The following is a 19,953-nucleotide window of genomic DNA, read 5'->3' as shown; positions in this document are numbered from 1 at the left end:
ATTGTTTTTAGAAATGGCTTCACAACACATTTCAAGAAAGTGTATGATTTTGGGAACATGGTTGATTTTATCAACTGTCAACCATCGACTTGGGATGCGACACATTTTATTGAAGATTACACCCTGTATTGATAACAATGAACTCAAACGTGATTATGCAGTTATACAACATCATTCACGGAGACACCATTAGATACCGATGAAATCTTAGTCTTAATAAAGATTAAAAAATAATAATAACCTATCAAACAGAAACAACAGACACATTTCATAAGATAAAAAGGTTTGGGCGGAGTGTGAACTGAGGCATGTCGGAACTTCAGGTCCGCCTGTGGGGAGCTATTTAACGTCACACCGTATTATCCTAGATGGTAAATGTTAGAAAATAAAGGAATGCCAGTGCTTTGCTTAGTTAAAAAAAAAAAAAATCCATGATATCCCGTGTCTTTAAGGAATATGTTATTAATGTAATGTAACGTAATATAATGAATCGTTTTGAATAATATACAGTCCATCTACATTCATAAGAGCAATAGACGTAGTACTTCTAGGACAAATACAATGTTGAAGTGTGCTGCAGCCTTTAGCCTGCAACATTCGTTCAGTCCGTCATCCGCGGAATAACAATCACCTCTCGCACTTTATCGAGAAGTACACATCTTGTTTTTTTGGGAGGTTTACATTACCGATATGTGGTATGTTTCCATTTCATCTCACATACTACTGTAATTGCATGTATTTAGAACATATTGTGTTATATTGTTTAGACGTTTACGGTTGTGTCTGTGTGTAAGCGACTCCTTGCAAGATGGCGGCTTGGTTGAGAATGCAGAGGTGAAATCAAACCTAGCTCGAAATACTTGTCTACTATTATTGCTCTGTAGCATCTAGTGTCTTATGATTGTAACTTTGAAAGCAATACATACTCATGCACGAAGCGATTGAAAAAACAAATAGAAGTGGAATTGAATAGGAAAGAACTCCACCATTTCTTGTTACGATATCGTTAGCTAGCAATAACAAGCTAACTAACCATTTGGCTCTCTTAGCTGTGTCAGTTGGCTAGCTACCTAAGAAATGTTCCCAGCTCCCTTACTAACTTATGAAATGTCATAGAAACAATTCTATAATAGAAATTGCCTCATTTGGAGTACACAATTGCTTATTCAACTCGCATGATTAGGTTTAGGCGTATTTTAACCCACATAGCTGTGTATTGCTGGTATTATAAGGAGCTAAAAATCAGCTAGACACATTATTCTGCACCGTTAGCTAGCTCGTAAGCTAAGTTGGCTAACGTTACAACTACCACACAAACAACGTGAACATTTTAACCGCTAGGTCACAGACAAAACTTTTTCCTTGCGTTATTTGCTTGCTATAGCTTGATAAGTTGGTCATTCCAACGTCACGAAGGATAGGTTGGTTGCTGTCGTATTGTCATATTTTAAATGGTAACTTGAAGGTTCATAGCTAATAGCCAAGTTACGTATTTCTGCAGTGCTCTGAAAAAAGTTAATCTTTGCGATCTAAAAGTGTTAAACGTTGTAAAAAGACAAAGCAGACGATCTAGAGGCTTGTCGTTGAAAGGGAACGATTAAGTTGTCTAGTATGTCATGATCTACCGTAAAGTAACGTTCTGTTTTCTCTTCAAAGTGTTTAACCGTGTAATGTTAACTTGCGCGGGCAATTAGACTTTCATTTGACAAACTTGGAGGAACTGTGAATGTGTTCTCGTGAGTTACACATCTGACTTCCGGGCAATGTACGTGCATATCACCGTATTTCTTTAACTGTAACGTAACTCCTAGGCTGTATCTTTGTCTGCCGTCTGTTTTTCAAGACCTAGGCCTACAAATTCTTTCAAGTGAACATCGCTGGCAACTCAAAGTATCTATTATGTAATGTAACTGTCTGCACGGTGTACACAAAAATATCAACCACCATAAAAACCGAGCTCTGTAAAATATATATGGCAGATTGCACAATAGTCAAATGAAACGTGCTATGCTATGTTTGTATTAGATATGTGGTCATTGCTTTCATTATACTGCATTTCAGATTGTGTTTGAATTCAGTGTATGGATGAACGAGTTAAGAACACAGAGGACATGTTACTGAACTTGGTGGCAGCTATTACGTGGTTTATTTTCTGTGAAGAATATAAGCCCTTTAATTTTTAAATATCTTACTGAGGGCAATTGGAGAAGGGTCCTCCACGTGAGTCAAAATGACAGACAGATCATCAAAGCCATTTTCATGTGAAAACGGCTTTGATCATCCTCATTCGATCATCATCATTTTCATGGATATTGCTACAGCCCATGTGTAGATGTGTAATTATTGAGCTCTGTGTGTAAGCTCAACAAAATGCCACGCTAGCTTGGTTTTGGGTTGTTTCAGCAATTCTTGAGTCCTAATGGACAGTTTTCGTACCTTCATACACATACAGTGCACAACAAAAACATAAAGTATTTTTCTCTTTGAGGAGACAAAGTTTGGCCACTGGTAATATGATGATGTTGGCATGTAGGCTCTTTACAAAATATGTTCACAAAATATGGCCACCAGCGCTATCAATGGTGTGTTTGTTTGTCAGGCTAGGTTTTTACTGTTCCTACATGTTGTCCTCCCTTTCCTTTCTTGATGCCATCACGGAATAATATAAACAAATATGACTAGTCATGGATATAACAGAAGTAGGCCTATTAATTTTGTTTTTGAGTTTTTGGGTATATTGGGTGCAAGGAGGAGAGAGACAGCCTGTGAATAGTTGGATTGGTAGATTGGTAGGACAATTTTGGAGGAGCTAGCTGGCAGTGTGGCAATTTGTGTATTCTAAATACAAATTGGTTGCTAGCACTGGGGACTGATTTAGAGCACCACAAGCTTCTGAGGTCACAGACTGTGGTGCAAAATTGTGGACGAAACTGACCTGGCACAACTATCGACGACAGAGTGTAGAATTCTCAGGGTCCTACTGCAAATGCATCTTTTTTTGTTTATTTAACTTTGCTGTCTCTCTGATCCTCTCTCTGTGCACATTTTGTTTACATGTCTTGTGTCTGTTTCCGCAGGTGGTTTGGGTTCTCAGTCATGCCCCAGCTGAGACCGTGATCAGTGCCCCCAGCATCTTCCCCAGGCCTAGGCCTGGTTTGGCGCAGCCTGAGCCAGCATGTCCAGCTCCGGCTACCCCCCCAGTCAGGGGGCCTTCAGCAACGAACAAAACCGTTACCCTCCACACTCTGTCCAGTACACCTTCAGCTCAGCACGCCATCAGCCGGTAAGCTTGCTCCAGATGTGGAAGCCAGGGTCACTCTGTTCTCCGTGCCACCCACACATTTTGTTTGCACTATTAAATGTGTCTATTAAATGGCACACACAACTAATGCCTCAGTTGAGATAATGAAGAGCTTCTGGTGTTGGGGGTTGATGGCTGACGTGGCAGTGACCTGCTACACACAAACACGAACACACATTCCTTAGAAATGAACTCAGCTGATGCTAATATTTTGAAACGGGCCTGCATTTCACACAATAAGTATAACATGTTGGCAAAACTGGCAAAACAGGAAGTGGTGGCATTTCATTTTGCATTGTCTCTGTTTACCACTTAAATTCATTCCTCCTGTCCTTGAACCCAGCCAACATGTTGATGAGCTAAGATGACATGGCTATTTTTTTACACATCAAGGGTGTACATGCACACTAAAGCATGATGGTTGTCATTTGAACAGCACAGCCCAAACCAGGAGGTGCTTTCATGGGCATATATAGTTCATATAGGTAACTGCTAAGAAGCATATACCGTAACTTGGCTACTGAAAACATGCTGGGTTGCAGGCTACAATTATACATGTGAAAGTCTACAGGAACGCTGTAGTTAACATCCTAGGGCAATAGTTTGTAATTGAGCATTTAAGCGCTTCAAAAGAGAGGTCATTTGATTCCAATTATGACACATTTTCAACTCTATTGAAAGAATGTATGAATGTGAATAATAAATTTCCAGTGCATGTTGTTGACTTTAGACTTGTTGACATTTCATGGCCGGTTTTGATTTTGAGGACAGCATTGCTGTTGTGTGATGATGGCAAGTTAAATTTCTGATCTTATAAATTGTGGCATAAATTGGCAGATTTTGAGTAGTACTTGTCCATTAGGGGAGATAGTTGGCAGACATGGTGGTTAGCCTCTAAATAATTTTTATGACAATTAGGAAATGCCTTTGAACTCAAGAAAGTTGTTCTAAAACACACCAGCTGTCCTCAACACTCTGTAACCTTTGTTGCATGTAGTAACGTCAACGGCATTAATTGTAGTAAAGTCAAGTCGGCATTAATTAAAGACATTATTTGTGGCTGGGTATTGCAGGATGCTTTGTGATAAGGTTATACATCATGATATGAACTCTGATACAATGTATACATTTTGTGTTCGTTTTAGTTAGCCTGTATTTCACACAAAGGCCAAACAGTAATGGTATCTGTGGCTTGGTATGGTAAGATACATTGTCATAAAGTTTGCGTCGTCATAAAGTTATGAGTCATGAATGATGCATTGATTCCGATTCAATGCATGTTGAGGATGCCCGAAAAAAAAAAACATTGTGTACTTTGTGTAGTGTGTGCTTGCAGTGTAGAAGAAACCCTGTGAGCTGATAAGCTTGTGAATTTTATGTGAAGTCCAGCAGGGACATCAGTGTGGTTGTGTTTCGACGGCCATGTGGATTTAAGAAATTATACATGGCACAGAGAGTATAACTGTATCTAGCAGAATGGTCTGGCTTTGGGCTTGATTTTATGATTGAAGTAAAAAAAAGCTAACATTTTACTCCGCCCATGGCTCTGTGGTTCTTTGAATGTACACAAAGAGTAGGCCTCTGTCCTATCCAGATGAAGTTCCTTATCCGGATGTCAAGCAGTGTTCTCATTAGGTTGTAGATTTGTGACAGGGCTTTGTTCTGTCATTAATCTGCTTACACTAGCAGGAAAACATTCTATTGAGACTGCGTTTGTAGTGTAACTGTGATGAGTGTTGTGCAGGAGGTCAGTGGAATGCAATGCAGATTCTTCTCCGCAAACGTAGTCTCTGCAGCGTCACAGGCGTCACAAAAGGTAGGGTTTCCCATGGGATTTCCATGTTCTAGGCGTTTGTGTTTCTGTCATTATGCAAATCTAAGATGGCCCTGCTCCTGCCTATCGTGGACATTTACTGACCATCTTTGACAAAGCTGTGTGCTGGCAAAGGAAGGATTTTCAGGACAGGATTGTCACTGTTTTAAGCAATGATTGCAAATGGATGAGATTGATCATTTCCTTGTGCAAAAATGAGTTTTGAAACATTTTTCTTGTTTCCCAGGCCTAGTTGCCTACTGTAGCTCACAGTGAAGCTCCTAATGAAAGGTTGGGACTAATTATGGGCTTCAGTGCAGATGGATTTTGAGGAATGCTGCATTTTGCTGTGTTTATGGTTTTTATTTTGTGATCCACAAAGACGGCCTCAATTCAGCTCTCATTTATGTGTGATGACATCAGCAGCAGTGCTGGGAAATATGGACCAAAATTCCTATTTCTTTATTTCTTGGCCGCATTGGCGATACGCAGTATATTTTCTACAATGTGGGCGTTTTAACTGTTCAGTTAAAAGCCAAAGATGATCAAAAGACAAAGGCAAAGACATGGTTTCATTCCTGGTATAAAATGCAGATCACCAAAGATTAAAAATGATATCAGGGCTCCAGAGTGCGACCAATTTGGTTGCAAATGCAACCAAAATTTTTAAGGGTGCGACTAAAAAAATTTTCTGGGTCGCACTGGTGCACCTAATGTCATAAGGTTGAGTGCCTAGACTTTACTCGCATCTGCTGTCTCCACGAACTAAGCGGTTGTTCTACTTTGACTAGTGGTGCATGGTGCACCAATACTGCAAAAGAATCGCAATACCCTGAAATTAGAAACCTCACAATACCTAATTGTATTAGTATCGATATAGCCTACGTTTAAGAATGACAGTCGTGCGCTTCCCGTAGCCTATGTGTCTTCTCCTCACACGCACACCTCTCAAGTTTGTGTTGCCTAGGCTATGGAATTTAGTTAATTTAGGCCTACTGTTGAGTTTTCCGAAATAAGCTACACAACCTATTGGCAAACGTTTACATCTTGAGAGAGTTCCTTCTAGGTAACTGTTAGCTCACGTGTCATGTTTATCATTTATTTTATCAAATGACATAGAAAACATAATGAATCGCATCCAGTGTTTGGAATAACAGCGTTTAAAAGAACGGCGTTGGGTAACGACGTTATTTTTTCAGTAACGGGGTAATGTAACTAATTATTTTTCCCGTCGTTACAACACCGTTAACGTTACTGGACGTTAAATGCAGTGCGTTACTACTATGCATTGATTGAATAAACTGTGTAATTCGAACGCACCCCTGGCTCACAGCTGGTGAGGAGGTGGGTTAATAATGACGTAGGCGATTATAATTGGCTAAGGCAGAGTCATGTTTCATGATAGCCAATCAGAGCCAGTGTTTTTACCCACTTGCCAGCACACGCGCCACACACACGCAACAGCTAAAAGAGATTCGACGAAACAGCAGAGGTCAGGAGCAATCCGACGATGAAAAGTTGGCATTTTCAAGGTGGAGATATGAGCACTACTTCAAATTCATTGTGGTCAAAGACAAGAACGTGCATGTAATGTGTACATTATGTCGAAGCGAAGACTTTGTCGACATCCGTTGTAATCTGTAATTTAATGAAGCATCTCACACGCATCTAAAGCTAGTGGCCAAAAACACTGATACTTTCACCACAGATGATGGCTCGCCATCCACTAGCAAAGAAGGACTCGGAGCAAAGTCCTCCAAGCAGCAAAAGCTAGATCTTTCTGTCTCACAACAGAAACCTATGACACAGGCTGAAGTCAACCGTAGGTCTGTGGATGTGGAATATCTTTGAATTTCCCCTTGGGGATCAATAAAGCATCTATCTATCTATCTATTTATCTAATAAATATCAAAAGTTATGTAGCCTACAAACACCTGTCTGTTCTACTCATTTCAACTGGCTGCTCAAAACTGCTCAAAAAAATCCAAATTCTTTGACATATAGCAACTTTTTTTTTTTTGTAACAGTAACGCAAATAGTTACTTTCCCTGGTAACGAGTTACTCTTTATCATAGAGTAATTCAGTTACTAACTCAGTTACTTTTTGGAACAAGTAGTGAGTAACTATAACTAATTACTTTTTTAAAGTAACATTCCCAACACTGATTGCATCCATATATCCTTGGATGATGCGCGACTATTTTCCTCTAGCCTAAAACCATGAGAATGAAAGCTACTTTGACGTTCCCTTTTAAAGTGACAGGCACTCAATTAGACCTACACACCACCACTGTAATAACATTGACACTGAAGTGGATGATCACAGTATTCAATATTACTGATGTCGTCAAGGTGGTGGAGACCCCAAATTAAATCAATACTGTCATTCCTGGTCCATGCTCTGACAACAGCTCAGACACGGAATGTATATGGAGAGCAATAAAAAGGGGACCTTGAAATTGTGACGTTAAAGGTGCCGCGATGAAAAATGTGGGTGCACCTAAATTTTGTGCTGGTGCACCTAAATAAAAAAGTTAGGCGCACCAATGCAACAAGTTAGTCTGGAGCCCTGGATATGAATAAATAGCTTATATTTAATACTGTGAACCAGACCTACCCTGAAAAAGCTTTAATATAGAATCTGAGCTGTTTTGTGTCTGCAAATAGACAGAGGAAAACTGTATCATGATACAAAATGTTGTTATGAGTTGTAAAGTATTTCTGAGAAATAGGTGCCCATCTGTGTATTACTACTAGTATTATGTACCTTATTATTGTAAAGTATGTGGATTTGCACTCTGCATCCCTACGCACCATGTCGCTTTAACTTGACATCTGCCACTCTAGTCCCCTGGACTGTCATTCAGGTATGTTGTGAGCGGTGTGCCCTCTTTTTTATCTGCCTGTGTCAAGTAGGGTTGACGGACATCATGATGGGAAGCAACCATCGTGATGCCACGCCCCCATACACCAGACAAGCAATAATTCTATAGACGCTGTTATAGACAAAGGCTAACACATAAAAACTTTCCCTTGAAATGAAAATGAACCTAGAACTGATGAACATGCAGGACTGTCAGCCAGAGCGCGCAAAAATGAAGCACTTATCAGTCTATCTATGTGAAACTACCGTCTTATTCAAATAATTTGTGATTGTGACATTGTTATTGTCTTTTTTATTCTTATTTAAGCTTAATGTTTTGGCAGAAAACAGTCCTAATGAATTTTTATTATTACTACTAGAGGAAGACTAGAGGAAATTCTTGCTGATTGTCACATATTTTTTTTTCTGAGGCTACAGCACCTAAGTACGTAATGCGTTCTTCTCGACCATGTTTTAAGAAACCATTTCTTTCGTTAGTTATTATAAGATCAGAAGACCTCCGTCTTTCACTATAAGGCTTGTATTTCGCGCATTTGGCAAAAGCCCCAGACAGCAGCGGAGTGGTATTCGGGATTCGTTATTTGTATAAGTCGTTTGCTGCACCGTCCGGTAGCCTGGACTGTGCGATTGCAGCGCCTCACTTTCACTTTCCGCAGTCGGCATTGCCGGTAATAATGTGGAATGAGATGCATAGCATATGAGGTTGGTAGCCTACAGATTAGCCTACTGAAGATTTTAGATGAGTGACCACGATTGTAGTCTTGAGTAGCTTTTTGCTAGTTCCAGTAAAGGCTGGCAATGTATTCCGCTGGTTTGTGCACAAATGTTCAGATTGGTTGTCTGCTTTCACTGAAGCAGATCTTGCACACAACTGAGGTAGCCTATGTCTCTTAGCTGTCCACTTTCATCAGGCCGCATTGGTATATAATATATCATGGTCCATCGCAATGTTTTACTGTACACATCATCCAATGCCAATTAAGGGGACATCGCCCAACCCTAGTCAACTGTGATCCTGTGTGGGATACCGTTTGTGTATATATAGACCTTTTCAAGAGAGTTCCATTATCGGCATCATAGTTTGCCCCACAAGACTTCCTTTTTAACATTCCATATGCTATCTTAATGCAGAGGAAGTAGATTGGGGCCCAAACAGAACGTTCAAGCATTGTTTTTGTTTTTATTGTTAAAAGGGTCTATAGTCGTATTAGGGTATTTTATACTGTATTTGTACCAAAACTGACATTGTACAGTGATTCGAAGAGCAGTAAACAGTGTTGTAAGGCTGCGTATACAAAACCGCTTCTTTACAGATCAGCTGGCTAACACTGCTTTTGCCAGCTGCCTGTTACGCCTGGTCAAACCTGTTGTATTTTCGCTGTTAATATTTTTTGTATTATTTTATTCAGACGAGAAAGATGCGTTTAGATTTTCATGTGAACAGTTTAGGAAATGACATTATGACTTACGACATCCCTTCATTCTTCTCTCACTCTCACGCTCACTCTCTCTCTCTCCCTCTCTGTCTCTGTCTGTCCTCTGTCTGTCTATCTCTCCCTCTGTCTTCTATCTGTCTCTGCTGTGTAGGAATTCACCGTCCAAGACTACCGGACACACATTCAGGACCAGCAGCAGGCGCGACGCAGACCCTCTCTGCTCTCGGAATTCCACCCCGGAACTGAGAGGTATATTCATTAGGGGTGTAAATCTCTCATGTAAAAGACCATACGATTCGCATCTAGATACATGGGCACGATTCGATACAAGAAAAGATACATGTTCATAAAAAACGATTCAGTTCGATGCGATGCGATTCGATGCAATTCAATGCAGTTCAAGAATGGAAAGCATTCTGAAAGATTTTTTATAATTTGCTCAAGGTGCACATTAATTATATTATCAGTTATCATGGTCATGGTTGTCTATTAGGCAAAAAAATGTGTGAATATGATTATCTAAACTGAGGTTTGTTTCATATACTGAATTGAAATGAATGTAAAAAGAATAGTCTACATTTCAGTCAAACACAGCAGCCATCATTACATCTGATTGTTTTCATGGAGCTGTGGCCTTGTTGAGGTAAGACAATACCGAAATAAAATAAAACAATGCTTAAGACACTCTTGGCCTTTCTGGGTTTATTTTGTTCCAACGGTAGACTGAAAGACCGGGCCTAATGCAGAAACCTATAATGCAACAAGTCTGAGTGAATATGAACAAAATAATTGGCTAATAATTTGTGCATCGTTTTAGCAAGGGCCAAATTATTATTTAACATTAAGAAAATCCCTTCATCAAATGTAAGGCTATACTCTTCAGACTATCGTTGCTGTTTAGTGTTTGATTTCGCGCTGGATTTTGAAAAACAAAAAAGTAGTAAAAACTGTAAAACAAACGACCGAGTGCGAGTTGTCACATGCCTAAGTTGCAGTAGATGTATGGGTAATGAGGTCATTTGACAACTTTGGGCAATGAATGTAGCCAAAAACGAACTGCATTACCCACAATTCCGTGCCACGTATAGTTTCAAAACCGGACGTGGGATGAACGCGCTGCTTGGAACGTAAATGAGAGTCTGAGCGAGCAGAAAAGGTTGTGAACCGATTCGTAACAAGTAAATCGATATAACGACCGGTTCATTTCAGTTTTATTCCGATACGGGGCTTCACGTATCGATCTTACACGTTAAAAACGGATACCGATACGTATCGGTTAATCTTTACACTCCTAATATTCATATAAGACACCTTTTTTTTTTTTTTTTTTTTTTTAAATGTTCAGTCCTGTGAGGTTTCCCCTCATGGAGTCCTCTTAAGGCCACAGATGTAGGTAAAGGTGATGCAAAAAAGGTAGAAAATAAGCGAACTAGAGCTACTGTGAGATGTGAAATTGCATACAGATTGTTAAAGAGAATAGAATGAGGAAGTATCCTAGAATGACCTTGAGGCTCTTACGGGGAGGCTACACCAGTCACGTGTGTATATATATATACGTTCACAGAGTGTCTGCTGCAATCAGCTTTCACTATAATCAATTGAACTGGATACACCAGATGTGTCCCACAGCATTGAATTCTATGTGTGGTGGTAGATTTGCAGAATTAACTTGAATGCAACAGTTTTTAACAAATTAGCACAGCGTGGTTATGATGCTAACCAGATTTAAGCACAATTTAGCACAACCACAAGAGGTACAAACAGGAAGGAAGGGAAAGCCAATTTTGATATTGTGGTGGGCCGCCACAAATAAGTCAATGTATGGGAAACACTGTAGTGGTGCTTACCTTCGAAAAACTTAGACCGGTCATCTAAAACAATTTTTTACGCAAGCAAAAAATTGTAAACGTGTTTGCTTCTGATATGTGCCTGGTTTAGCCCAGGCCTTATTCTGAGAATCTTTTTTCTAACCCATCATGCATTGCAGCAGTTTGGACAGTGTAGCTAAGTTTGTTTGTATATATTGATTATGACCGCCGCGCAGCGAAGGTTTAGTCAGATTGTTTTTTCTTTTTTTTTTCCGCATGCCCAAATACTCACACAGTAGACATATGTACGCATGCATGCACAGGCACATACGCAGGCACGCACGCACACACGCACGCACACACCCACACACATAACATAACATAAACATGTACATGCACATATGCACACAATTCAAGAATTTCTCAGAATTATGAACAGGCAAGATGGAGGTGGGGTTGTATACAATGAATTTTACATGTGAAATGAACTAATCATGTTTTGGTACTTGTTGTCTAGCAGATACCAGTGAGAATTGAGTGTGGATAATGCAATTTAGTGAGACAGTTAGAATCATATAAGCCTTTCAGCGTGATTTATTTTTGTGGAAAAAATGTGCTGGACTGGGCGGCGGTCCTATTTTGTACCGCTCTGCGGTACATCTGGTTTATTTATTTATTTCCTCTTCTCCTGCTCCCAGGCCACCGGAGAGGAGGCATGGGTACGAGCAGCAGTTCGTCTCGTCCCTCACCTCTCAGCCTGAGCATGAGTCGCTGGAACCCAAGCGGCCACGCGTTGATGGGCCGTCGGAGACTCACTTCGCCCGCGCGCCCACAGGCACCGTTGTCCTGCCCGTGCCCCACGCCGTGCAGGATGGCATCAGGTCTGCAGCTGGAGAGGTCAAAAAGGTCAGTCACTGTCCCACTCCATCATAGTCATCAGTAGACATCAGAGTAATACTTTAGTTCAGAGGTCCAGAGCTTGTTTTGTGGAGACTATCTTTAGCCTCTTTTGTGGAGACTATCTTTAGTGCAACCACAGTCATAAAAACTCAGTCATTCTTCAGAGATCTCTTTTAGAAGCTGAAGTATTCCACCTGAAGGTGTTTTTCAGCTCTAAAAAGTGAAATGATTCTCTGTTGTATTCGACTGCTGCTCAGTTGGTCCCAGTGGGTATGCTGGGTCCCATCCCAGTGCATCCTTCTTCTTATTCCTCTCCTTCCTACAGGAGACACAGTTCAATGTGAAGGTGGAGGCGTCCTCCCCGGGAGGAGTGGGTCAGCATATGGCAGAGGAGCAGGACGCGTCCCCTTCCAAACTGTCCAAGGAGGAGCTCATCCAGAGCATGGACAGGGTGGACCGAGAAATCGCGAAGGTGGAGCAGCAGATATTTAAGCTCAAGAAGAAACAGGTGAGTGGACATGTTCTCTGTTTGGGCCTCCCACTCTGAGATGTGTTTGATGTTTGTGAATGGTCTGCTGTAGTCTCTACTCTTACAAACAGGAGAAACGGGCCTTGGGAGTACTTGGTGGCAGTTATGTTTGATAATGATGTTGTCCAGTGGTAGATAACTGCCCACTGTAATAGAAACTGCACACCAAGCACACTTCAAAGTAGAGACAAATCAGACATATGACTGTCGGCTTGGTCTTCGGTCCCTATTAGTCTTTCTTATTATCCCTCACTCTCAGTTTTATTTCAGTCGCTGCAATCGTTGTGCTGAAGTTGTCCTGTCATTTTATTGTACCTTGATTTTCAGCATGGACAGAGGTCATTCAATGCTTCACAACATTCGGTCGCCTGCAGGCAGTTGGGATACGCTGTAACAAACAGAAAAAAAGTGGAGCAATGAGCTGATGCTTTCGCCTCCAATGGGAGATAATCTTCAGATGTACCCTGCTAACAAGGGCCACTCCTTGGCCTCCTCAAGTGCTCTGTGCCTCCTCTAATGCCAAATCCCTTGCCCTGAGAGTTTGTAATAATGCGGTGAGGAGGGCATGCAGACGCATGCTCAGTCAGCCTCCTCTCCCCTGCATTTCCCCTCTGTAATTACCGTCTCTGGGGCAAAGGGTGACTGCAGACTTTGAGCTGAACTGGTTAAATTGGCTTTCCCTTCCTTCCTGTTTGTACCTCTTGTTGTAGGAATGGGAAAGAGGGATGGATAGATAGATAGAAAGAAAGGAAAGAAAGATATTTCTTTTTCTCCTCCACCCCATTCACTCCCTCTGGTTTGACGGAATTCAGCTCATTAGAGAGGAATGCAAACTCTGCTAGGGTTAAGGAAAGACAGAACTTTTTCACTTTTTTTTTTGGTTTTGTTTGCTTGGATTATTTGCTTATTCCAAGTGTGCCAGTATCTCATAATCTTTATACTATAGACTGTTTATTTACAAGTCCTTGAATGTGTAAACAGAATATTTTGTCAAGCATGTTCCAACTGTCCTCTCCAAAGAGTGCAATTACAATGTCCATGTACAAAGGCAGTTATGAAAAATGGGTTAAGTAATCGTTTCAACTGACAACATGATAATTTGGTTTGCAGAGGAGTGCAGTTGCAGTGAGGTAACTCTTTTATGCCGATGTAGTTTCAACAGTAGACTGGTAAGACTTATGTTTTGCATATGTCCTGTCCCCTAGCAACAACTGGAGCAGGAAGCAGCCAAGCCAGTGGAGCCGGAAAAGCCAGTGTCCCCCCCACCAGTGGAGCACAAGCACCGCAGCATCGTGCAGATCATCTACGACGAGAACCGGGTCGGTGCACTGGGGACCCCAGTCTCGCTATTGCACACAACTCCAGTAGGCAGATATGAACAAACCTGCGCTTAAGATCTAACCTGCCTCAAGGGTAGACACATCAGCACTAGCACACAAGTTTCCCACAGCTAGCAACACGCAAAACATAACTGCACCGTCAAATGGGCCTACGATTGTAAGGGAAGTTGCAAACTGATTTGCCTGAATTCACTGGCACACAGACTAGTCTGTTGCACTCTGTGACCTAGCCATGCTTAGAGCTGGATAGAAACCAGTTTGTCAGACATTAAACATAGTATCATTATATATAATTTTTCAAAATGTGATTATATGCATATGTAGACAGTGCGTGCATTGTTGTGGGTCCTAGATGCTGTTGTTATTTGTGTGTGTATGTATGTGTAGATTAGGGTTTTCCAGAAGCTTTGTGCATGTGCTTTGTGTATGTTGAGAGCTAGCCAGGCAGAGGCAGAAATATTGAGTAGACGAAAAAAAGTGAGAGGTGGAGAAAGGCTTGTGTCTGCTACAGCACAGTGGGAGGGAAAGGGTGAGAGTGACTGTGAGGAAAGGGGGAGGGAGGGAGGGGCAAGAGGCTCCAGGGTTACTGTAGTTTAGCAGTGTTCGTCTGGTCTGTGTGCTGGCAAGACGTCACTGGGGCTTGGCTTGGAGCTCCGACATTCATTAACTCTTTCGGCAGGAAAGAGCAGAAAGGACTGACTGCCACACAGGCACACTCACCTCCCTCTCTCCCTGCCTCTCTTTCCTCTGCCTGTGTTGCTTCACGGTTTCTAAATGTTTAGTACTTATCCCTAAAAGAAGGTTTGAGAATTGAAGTTGTTGTTTTTAAGCAGATTTCCACAGCTTAATCACATATCGCAAATCTGTGTGTGTATCTAAGCTCATTTAAGTTGTTTTTGTCGTCATTTGTAGGAGATCATGTGTGACTCATTAGCTTTTTTGTTTCCACCCATCATTAGCTGCCAATCGTGTTTTGAGTAGCGCTGTGGTTGGCTAACTTGGAGGAAAAACTAAAATGAAAGCGGCAAAATTCTGCTCCGGCCACATCTGAAATGTAGCGACGTGAAACTCGCTGAAGTTGCTAGGGGTTTCCAGGGTTTGCTGCTGTGTCTCTCTTCAGAAGGCAACCTTTTTAGGCGTTTGACTATCAATTTGAATATTATGCTTTGTTAGTGTTACGCAGGCAGAACAGTTCGGAACGCATTACAAATTAAATTGCTATTTTCTCCTCTGCCCTCCCCCCTCTACAGACATTGTCCATTGTCCAAAACGCCATTTTGTTCTTTTTCTATTTGAACAGCTGCATGTTCTCAGCCTTTGATTCATCATTGTTGAGTGAACAGGCTGTGTTATCACTAAAATAATATTCCAGCATTCCCTCTTAAGTTGTACAGAATACAATATTATTAATTGCGCCATTGGCAGAGGAAACTAGACTTGGCATTTCTGTCACACACACACACACTCACACACTCCCATATATGCACACTGAGACTAACAGATTTGGCTTCAAACTAACTTGTACTGTCTCTTAAGTCTGCTGTCTCTTATTACCTCTCCTGCTAAAGATGTTGTCTGTGCCTTTTGCTGGGTTGGAAGTATGCACTCAGAACATGGGAAACAAGCAGTTGTGTTCCTGCACGTCAGGCACTTTTGGAACACTATTTTTTTTTCAGTGCTGAGAATGGGGGGAAAAGTGCCACAGAATGTTTTCCATAGATCTTAAAATATAATAAAAGTATGTAGATATAAATACAAAATTGCATAAAAATGATTTGCTTAAGTGCATAAAGAGCCATGTCCTCTTAAATTAAGGGAGGTTTTGGACACACAATTGGCCCTAGAGTGTGTATTTGCAAAGTGTTACCATACCATCAACTCTATGACAGCAAAGCAGGAAAAAAATGCTTGCTCAGACTGGAACGGACATAACACAGCGTGAGTCTGTTCTCAAAGTGGGTGGTGTCGACACTTGTGTTTTAATCAAAAATGTGTGTGTTTCCACTTATTGATGTATTCTTTCTTTCTGTTTTCTCCCTCTCTCTTTCCTTTTTTCCCTTTTTCTTCTCATAGAAAAAAGCAGAGGAGGCCCATAAAATATTCGAAGGTCTTGGTCCCAAGGTGGAGCTAGTAAGTGTTAAGCATTTGCTACGGTGGATGTATGCAACATACAGTAATGTCTGACTGTCCAGCTCCATGGCTGCTGGTGTAAGCCAGATTTGGAGTCCTGCCCAGCTGATTGTTAATCATTAGCCTTTCCCCTGAAGGAAGCTGATTCCAGTCTGATTTTCCCCCCTTTTCCCCAGCCCCTATACAACCAGCCATCAGATACTAAAGTGTACCACGACAACATAAAGACGTGAGTATTTTCCTTTATTTTGCCTTTCAGAAGAAAAAAGGCTGCACTTTGCATACAAAAGTGTTCATTGCAATAAAGTGTACCCTTTTTTATTCTCATCTGTTCTAAGTTTGGCTTAGCACTCTGAAAAAGAGAGTAAGAGACTGAGTGAAGCCTGCTCCTACCACACAATTCTGTTGTACCTCTGTGTTGCTTTGAACTGAGCCGGTGCCAAATGAGGGTAGAGCCAGAGGCTGTGTGATGGCTTGATAGTGAGTGACTATACTGCACACAGTTGGCCAGGAAGAAAAGAACCCAAATATGTGTGTTTTTAATTTCCAGCTTGGGACGTGGAGATTTTTACCAGGCCTCAGTCCTCTCTGAGCAGCTCAATTCAGCTGCACGTTTTTTTTTCCTCTGCTGAGTCACCTGGTTCTGTGTTTTAGTGACGGTAGAGAGAGAGGGTGGGGGAGGAAGTGAAATGAGTGTGAGTGTGTGTGTGTGTGTACACTGTGTGTGTGTGGTTTTAGCGTGTCTGAGGGTGAAGGACGGGTTGTCTGGGCTGAGGCTCTTATCAATTTGTATAACGAGAAAACGGCTCATCAGGTTGGCCTTTGGTTGTGAGGCAAGTTTGCTGAAGGCCCAGTCGAGTGGTCTTTGCTGCTTGGTGGCCTGCTGCACAGCGTGCAAGAGGTGGCTTCTTACACTAACAGGAGCCACTTCCTCAAAAGTCTAACTCATCATTAAAAACCTACTATTTTGTTTTGAGTTCTGATAGACTCAGAGGTGATATTTCGTTGTGTCCTTCTCCTTCCTATGCCTGACATTGGCCTGCCTACTTTTACATTTTGTGCTTCTGAGTAGACCTCAAAATGTCTTGCTAGGCTAGACTAGCCTGTCATAATATCTACACCAGAGCTTAGCAGGATTTCCTGATAGTGTTACCCCATGCAGCTGCTGAGTTTGCATGGGCATATTTACATTAATAGATGTGCATTAAATCATGTCAATTTGACAGACATTGAGTATCCATATGACTTTTCATTTGCCATGGAATAAATGGCTGCCCATTTTATTTTACAGTAACCAGCTGATGAGGAAGAAGCTCATATTGTTTTTCAAGCGGAGGAACCATGCACGCAAACAAAGGGTTAGTATGTTCACTCTTAGTGTGTTGGAGGATGCTGGAAGAGACGGGGACTTCCAGGAAATTGGAGCATACTTTGAAAGGGACCACAAAAGGCCCACACATACTTTTTTGGACAACCTCACAGGCACAAAAACACACACACACACACACACACACACACACACTACTATGTACACGTACTTCCAATTATGTTCAGATTTGAGGTCGGCAAAAATCCTATTATGACAGTCAAAAGCACATGGTCACTGGCGAATAGTTGAAACAAATTTCGCGGTTTGTCCAGTCCATATTGGGTGTTGTTTAGTTATGAAACGTTATGAAACGTCCGGTGCACGGTGCAAGAAGGTGGGCTTTATGTTTCTTAATCGGTCATGGGTGTGTTTTGGGCGTAACATCATTTAAACCAATGAGAATGACATCTGTCATTCCCTTTAACTGCGCGGAGCGCAACTTCAAAGTCTGCATTGGTATTTTGACAGTCAGTGGCGCATTTGAAAGAATCTGCTTGCACGCGAGACTGTAGGACCTATGGAACACTAAACCATGCTTTATTAAAACCTAGCATAGTGTAGCCTTCACGCATTTGCACTCATCTATTATTTGATCTCATTGGCAAAGTGAAACTAACTTCACCGTAGTGTCAGTCAACGACAAAACAGTTCTTCACAATTAGTAACACTTACCCTAATAATGTTCGAATTACTTAATAAAACATAATTTATCCTGCAGAGTAGTTGCTTCTCTTGAGGTTGAGGTTTCTCTTGGTCAGTGGCGCAATGCGTTTTAGGTTGTGTACCATAGCGATTTTTAGACAACGCGCCAGACCCCTCCCTAGGTTGTTAATTGTCACACCCCTGGGCGCATTGTTTAAAAACAAGACGTGCAAAATATGAAAATAAACTTTGCGCTGGGAAAATAACGAGTGTTCCGCCATGCGCTATGTGGAATATAGCGCCCTCAGTGTTTACATAGCAGAATATTATTTGTTAAGTAGTGCATACATCCCTCCAATTCATAGGCCTTTTAAAGAGTGGTATGTTATCCTTAATGGAAATCCTTAGTGGCAACTTCTCTTTCTTTGCAAAATTAAATTATCAGACAAGCAGAACAAATATACCCATCCCCAGTCTAAGCACAGTAATTTCTGCAACAAAAAGTTTTCCAGTTGGAAAGGACATGAACTTGTAATCTCTGCTCTTCTTGTCTAAATATATCTCAGTTTCGATGAGGAAGTGTTTTGTGTTTATGCTTTATTTGTTTATTTATTGACCTATTTGCTTACATAAGGTTGTTGTTTTTAAAGAAAGGTGTAGTTCAGCGAGGTCAACTGTTTCCCGGCTACTCTGATGCCAAATTAGACAGACCCTTTGGACTCTGAACGACGAGAAGGGTTAGCATGGCTATCTGCCAAGAGGAAGGTGAAGTGTTGGAAGCTCACTGGAGAGCATGAAAACAGGGCTGGGCTGTCCCCCTCTCTCTCTCTCTCTCTCTCTCTCTCTCTCTCTCTCTCTCTCTCTCTCTCTCTCTCTCTCTCTCTCTCTCTCTCTCTCTCTCTCTAACTCTCTCTCTCTCTCTCTAACTTCTAACTTTCTCTCTCTGTCTTTCTCTCTCTCTCTCTCTCTCTCTCTCTCTAACTTTCTCTCACTCTCTCTCTTCTTCCCCCCACACTCTCTGGTAGTATTTCATCTGATTGTTTATGCATATTTCATGTACACCACTCCAGTAGCATACAGCATGTCAAGTCACATCTTGCCCTGTGTAGGCTGGGCAGTGTAGGAACAATGATAGAGTGGCCTCGGCGAGTGCGAGCTCTGACGGTGGGGAAACCCAGTAGTGGTGGGGGCTCCGAGGGTCGCTCCTCTGACGCATTGCTCTTGTGCTGCTGAGCAGGAACAGAAGATCTGCCAGCGCTACGACCAGCTGATGGAGGCCTGGGAAAAGAAAGTGGAACGCATGGAGAACAACCCGCGCCGCAAAGCCAAGGAGAGCCGCACGCGCGAGTACTACGAGCGACAGTTCCCAGAGATCCGCAAGCAGCGTGAGCAGCAGGAGCGCTTCCAGAGGTGAGTCAGTGTTTCCTCTACGTTGATTTGGGAGCGGTGGCCTGCCATGGCAAAATGAATGCCACCACCAATCAGAATTAGTGCAGACGCACATGTATAGTCGGCGGACCGGTTGCCTTTTAAATGAACCTGCCGACGTAGCCTGCCCCGGTGGCCGCTGCTCACATTTCAATTTAGCAATAAGTAGACTAAAACTAGTCAGTGGTTATCTGAACCCGTGCAGTTTCACTCCACATATTGTGTTGATGTAGCCTAGTTTATTGCAAAAACATTAACTTTCTTCCGCAGTGTTTCCTCTTCATTTTGTAGCAGAGTCCATTGCTTCAGAATTAGGGCAGGCGCACACTATATTGTCCGGGGGCATGGAAGGCTATAATTTCCCTCCGCTAGC

General features: G+C 41.8%; 1 protein-coding gene across 1 annotated transcript in view; it reads left to right on the top strand.

The window, feature by feature from the left end:
• Positions 1-449: 449 nt before the first annotated feature.
• ncor1 (nuclear receptor corepressor 1) overlaps positions 450-19,953 on the top strand; it is a 71,830-nt gene continuing 52,326 nt past the window's right edge. Inside the window, 10 exon segments of the mRNA XM_048238101.1 lie at positions 450-695; positions 3,078-3,283; positions 9,586-9,683; positions 11,941-12,148; positions 12,468-12,650; positions 13,877-13,990; positions 16,085-16,141; positions 16,318-16,370; positions 17,433-17,499; positions 19,390-19,562. Of these exon segments, the coding sequence (XP_048094058.1) occupies positions 3,176-3,283; positions 9,586-9,683; positions 11,941-12,148; positions 12,468-12,650; positions 13,877-13,990; positions 16,085-16,141; positions 16,318-16,370; positions 17,433-17,499; positions 19,390-19,562 (1,061 nt within the window). The 5' untranslated portion in view covers positions 450-695; positions 3,078-3,175.

The sequence above is a fragment of the Alosa alosa genome, chromosome 2, assembly GCF_017589495.1.
Source record: "Alosa alosa isolate M-15738 ecotype Scorff River chromosome 2, AALO_Geno_1.1, whole genome shotgun sequence".
Taxonomy (NCBI): domain Eukaryota; kingdom Metazoa; phylum Chordata; class Actinopteri; order Clupeiformes; family Clupeidae; genus Alosa; species Alosa alosa.
Note: the sequence above shows the minus strand (reverse complement) of the source record. Positions and strands in the feature narration are given on the sequence as shown.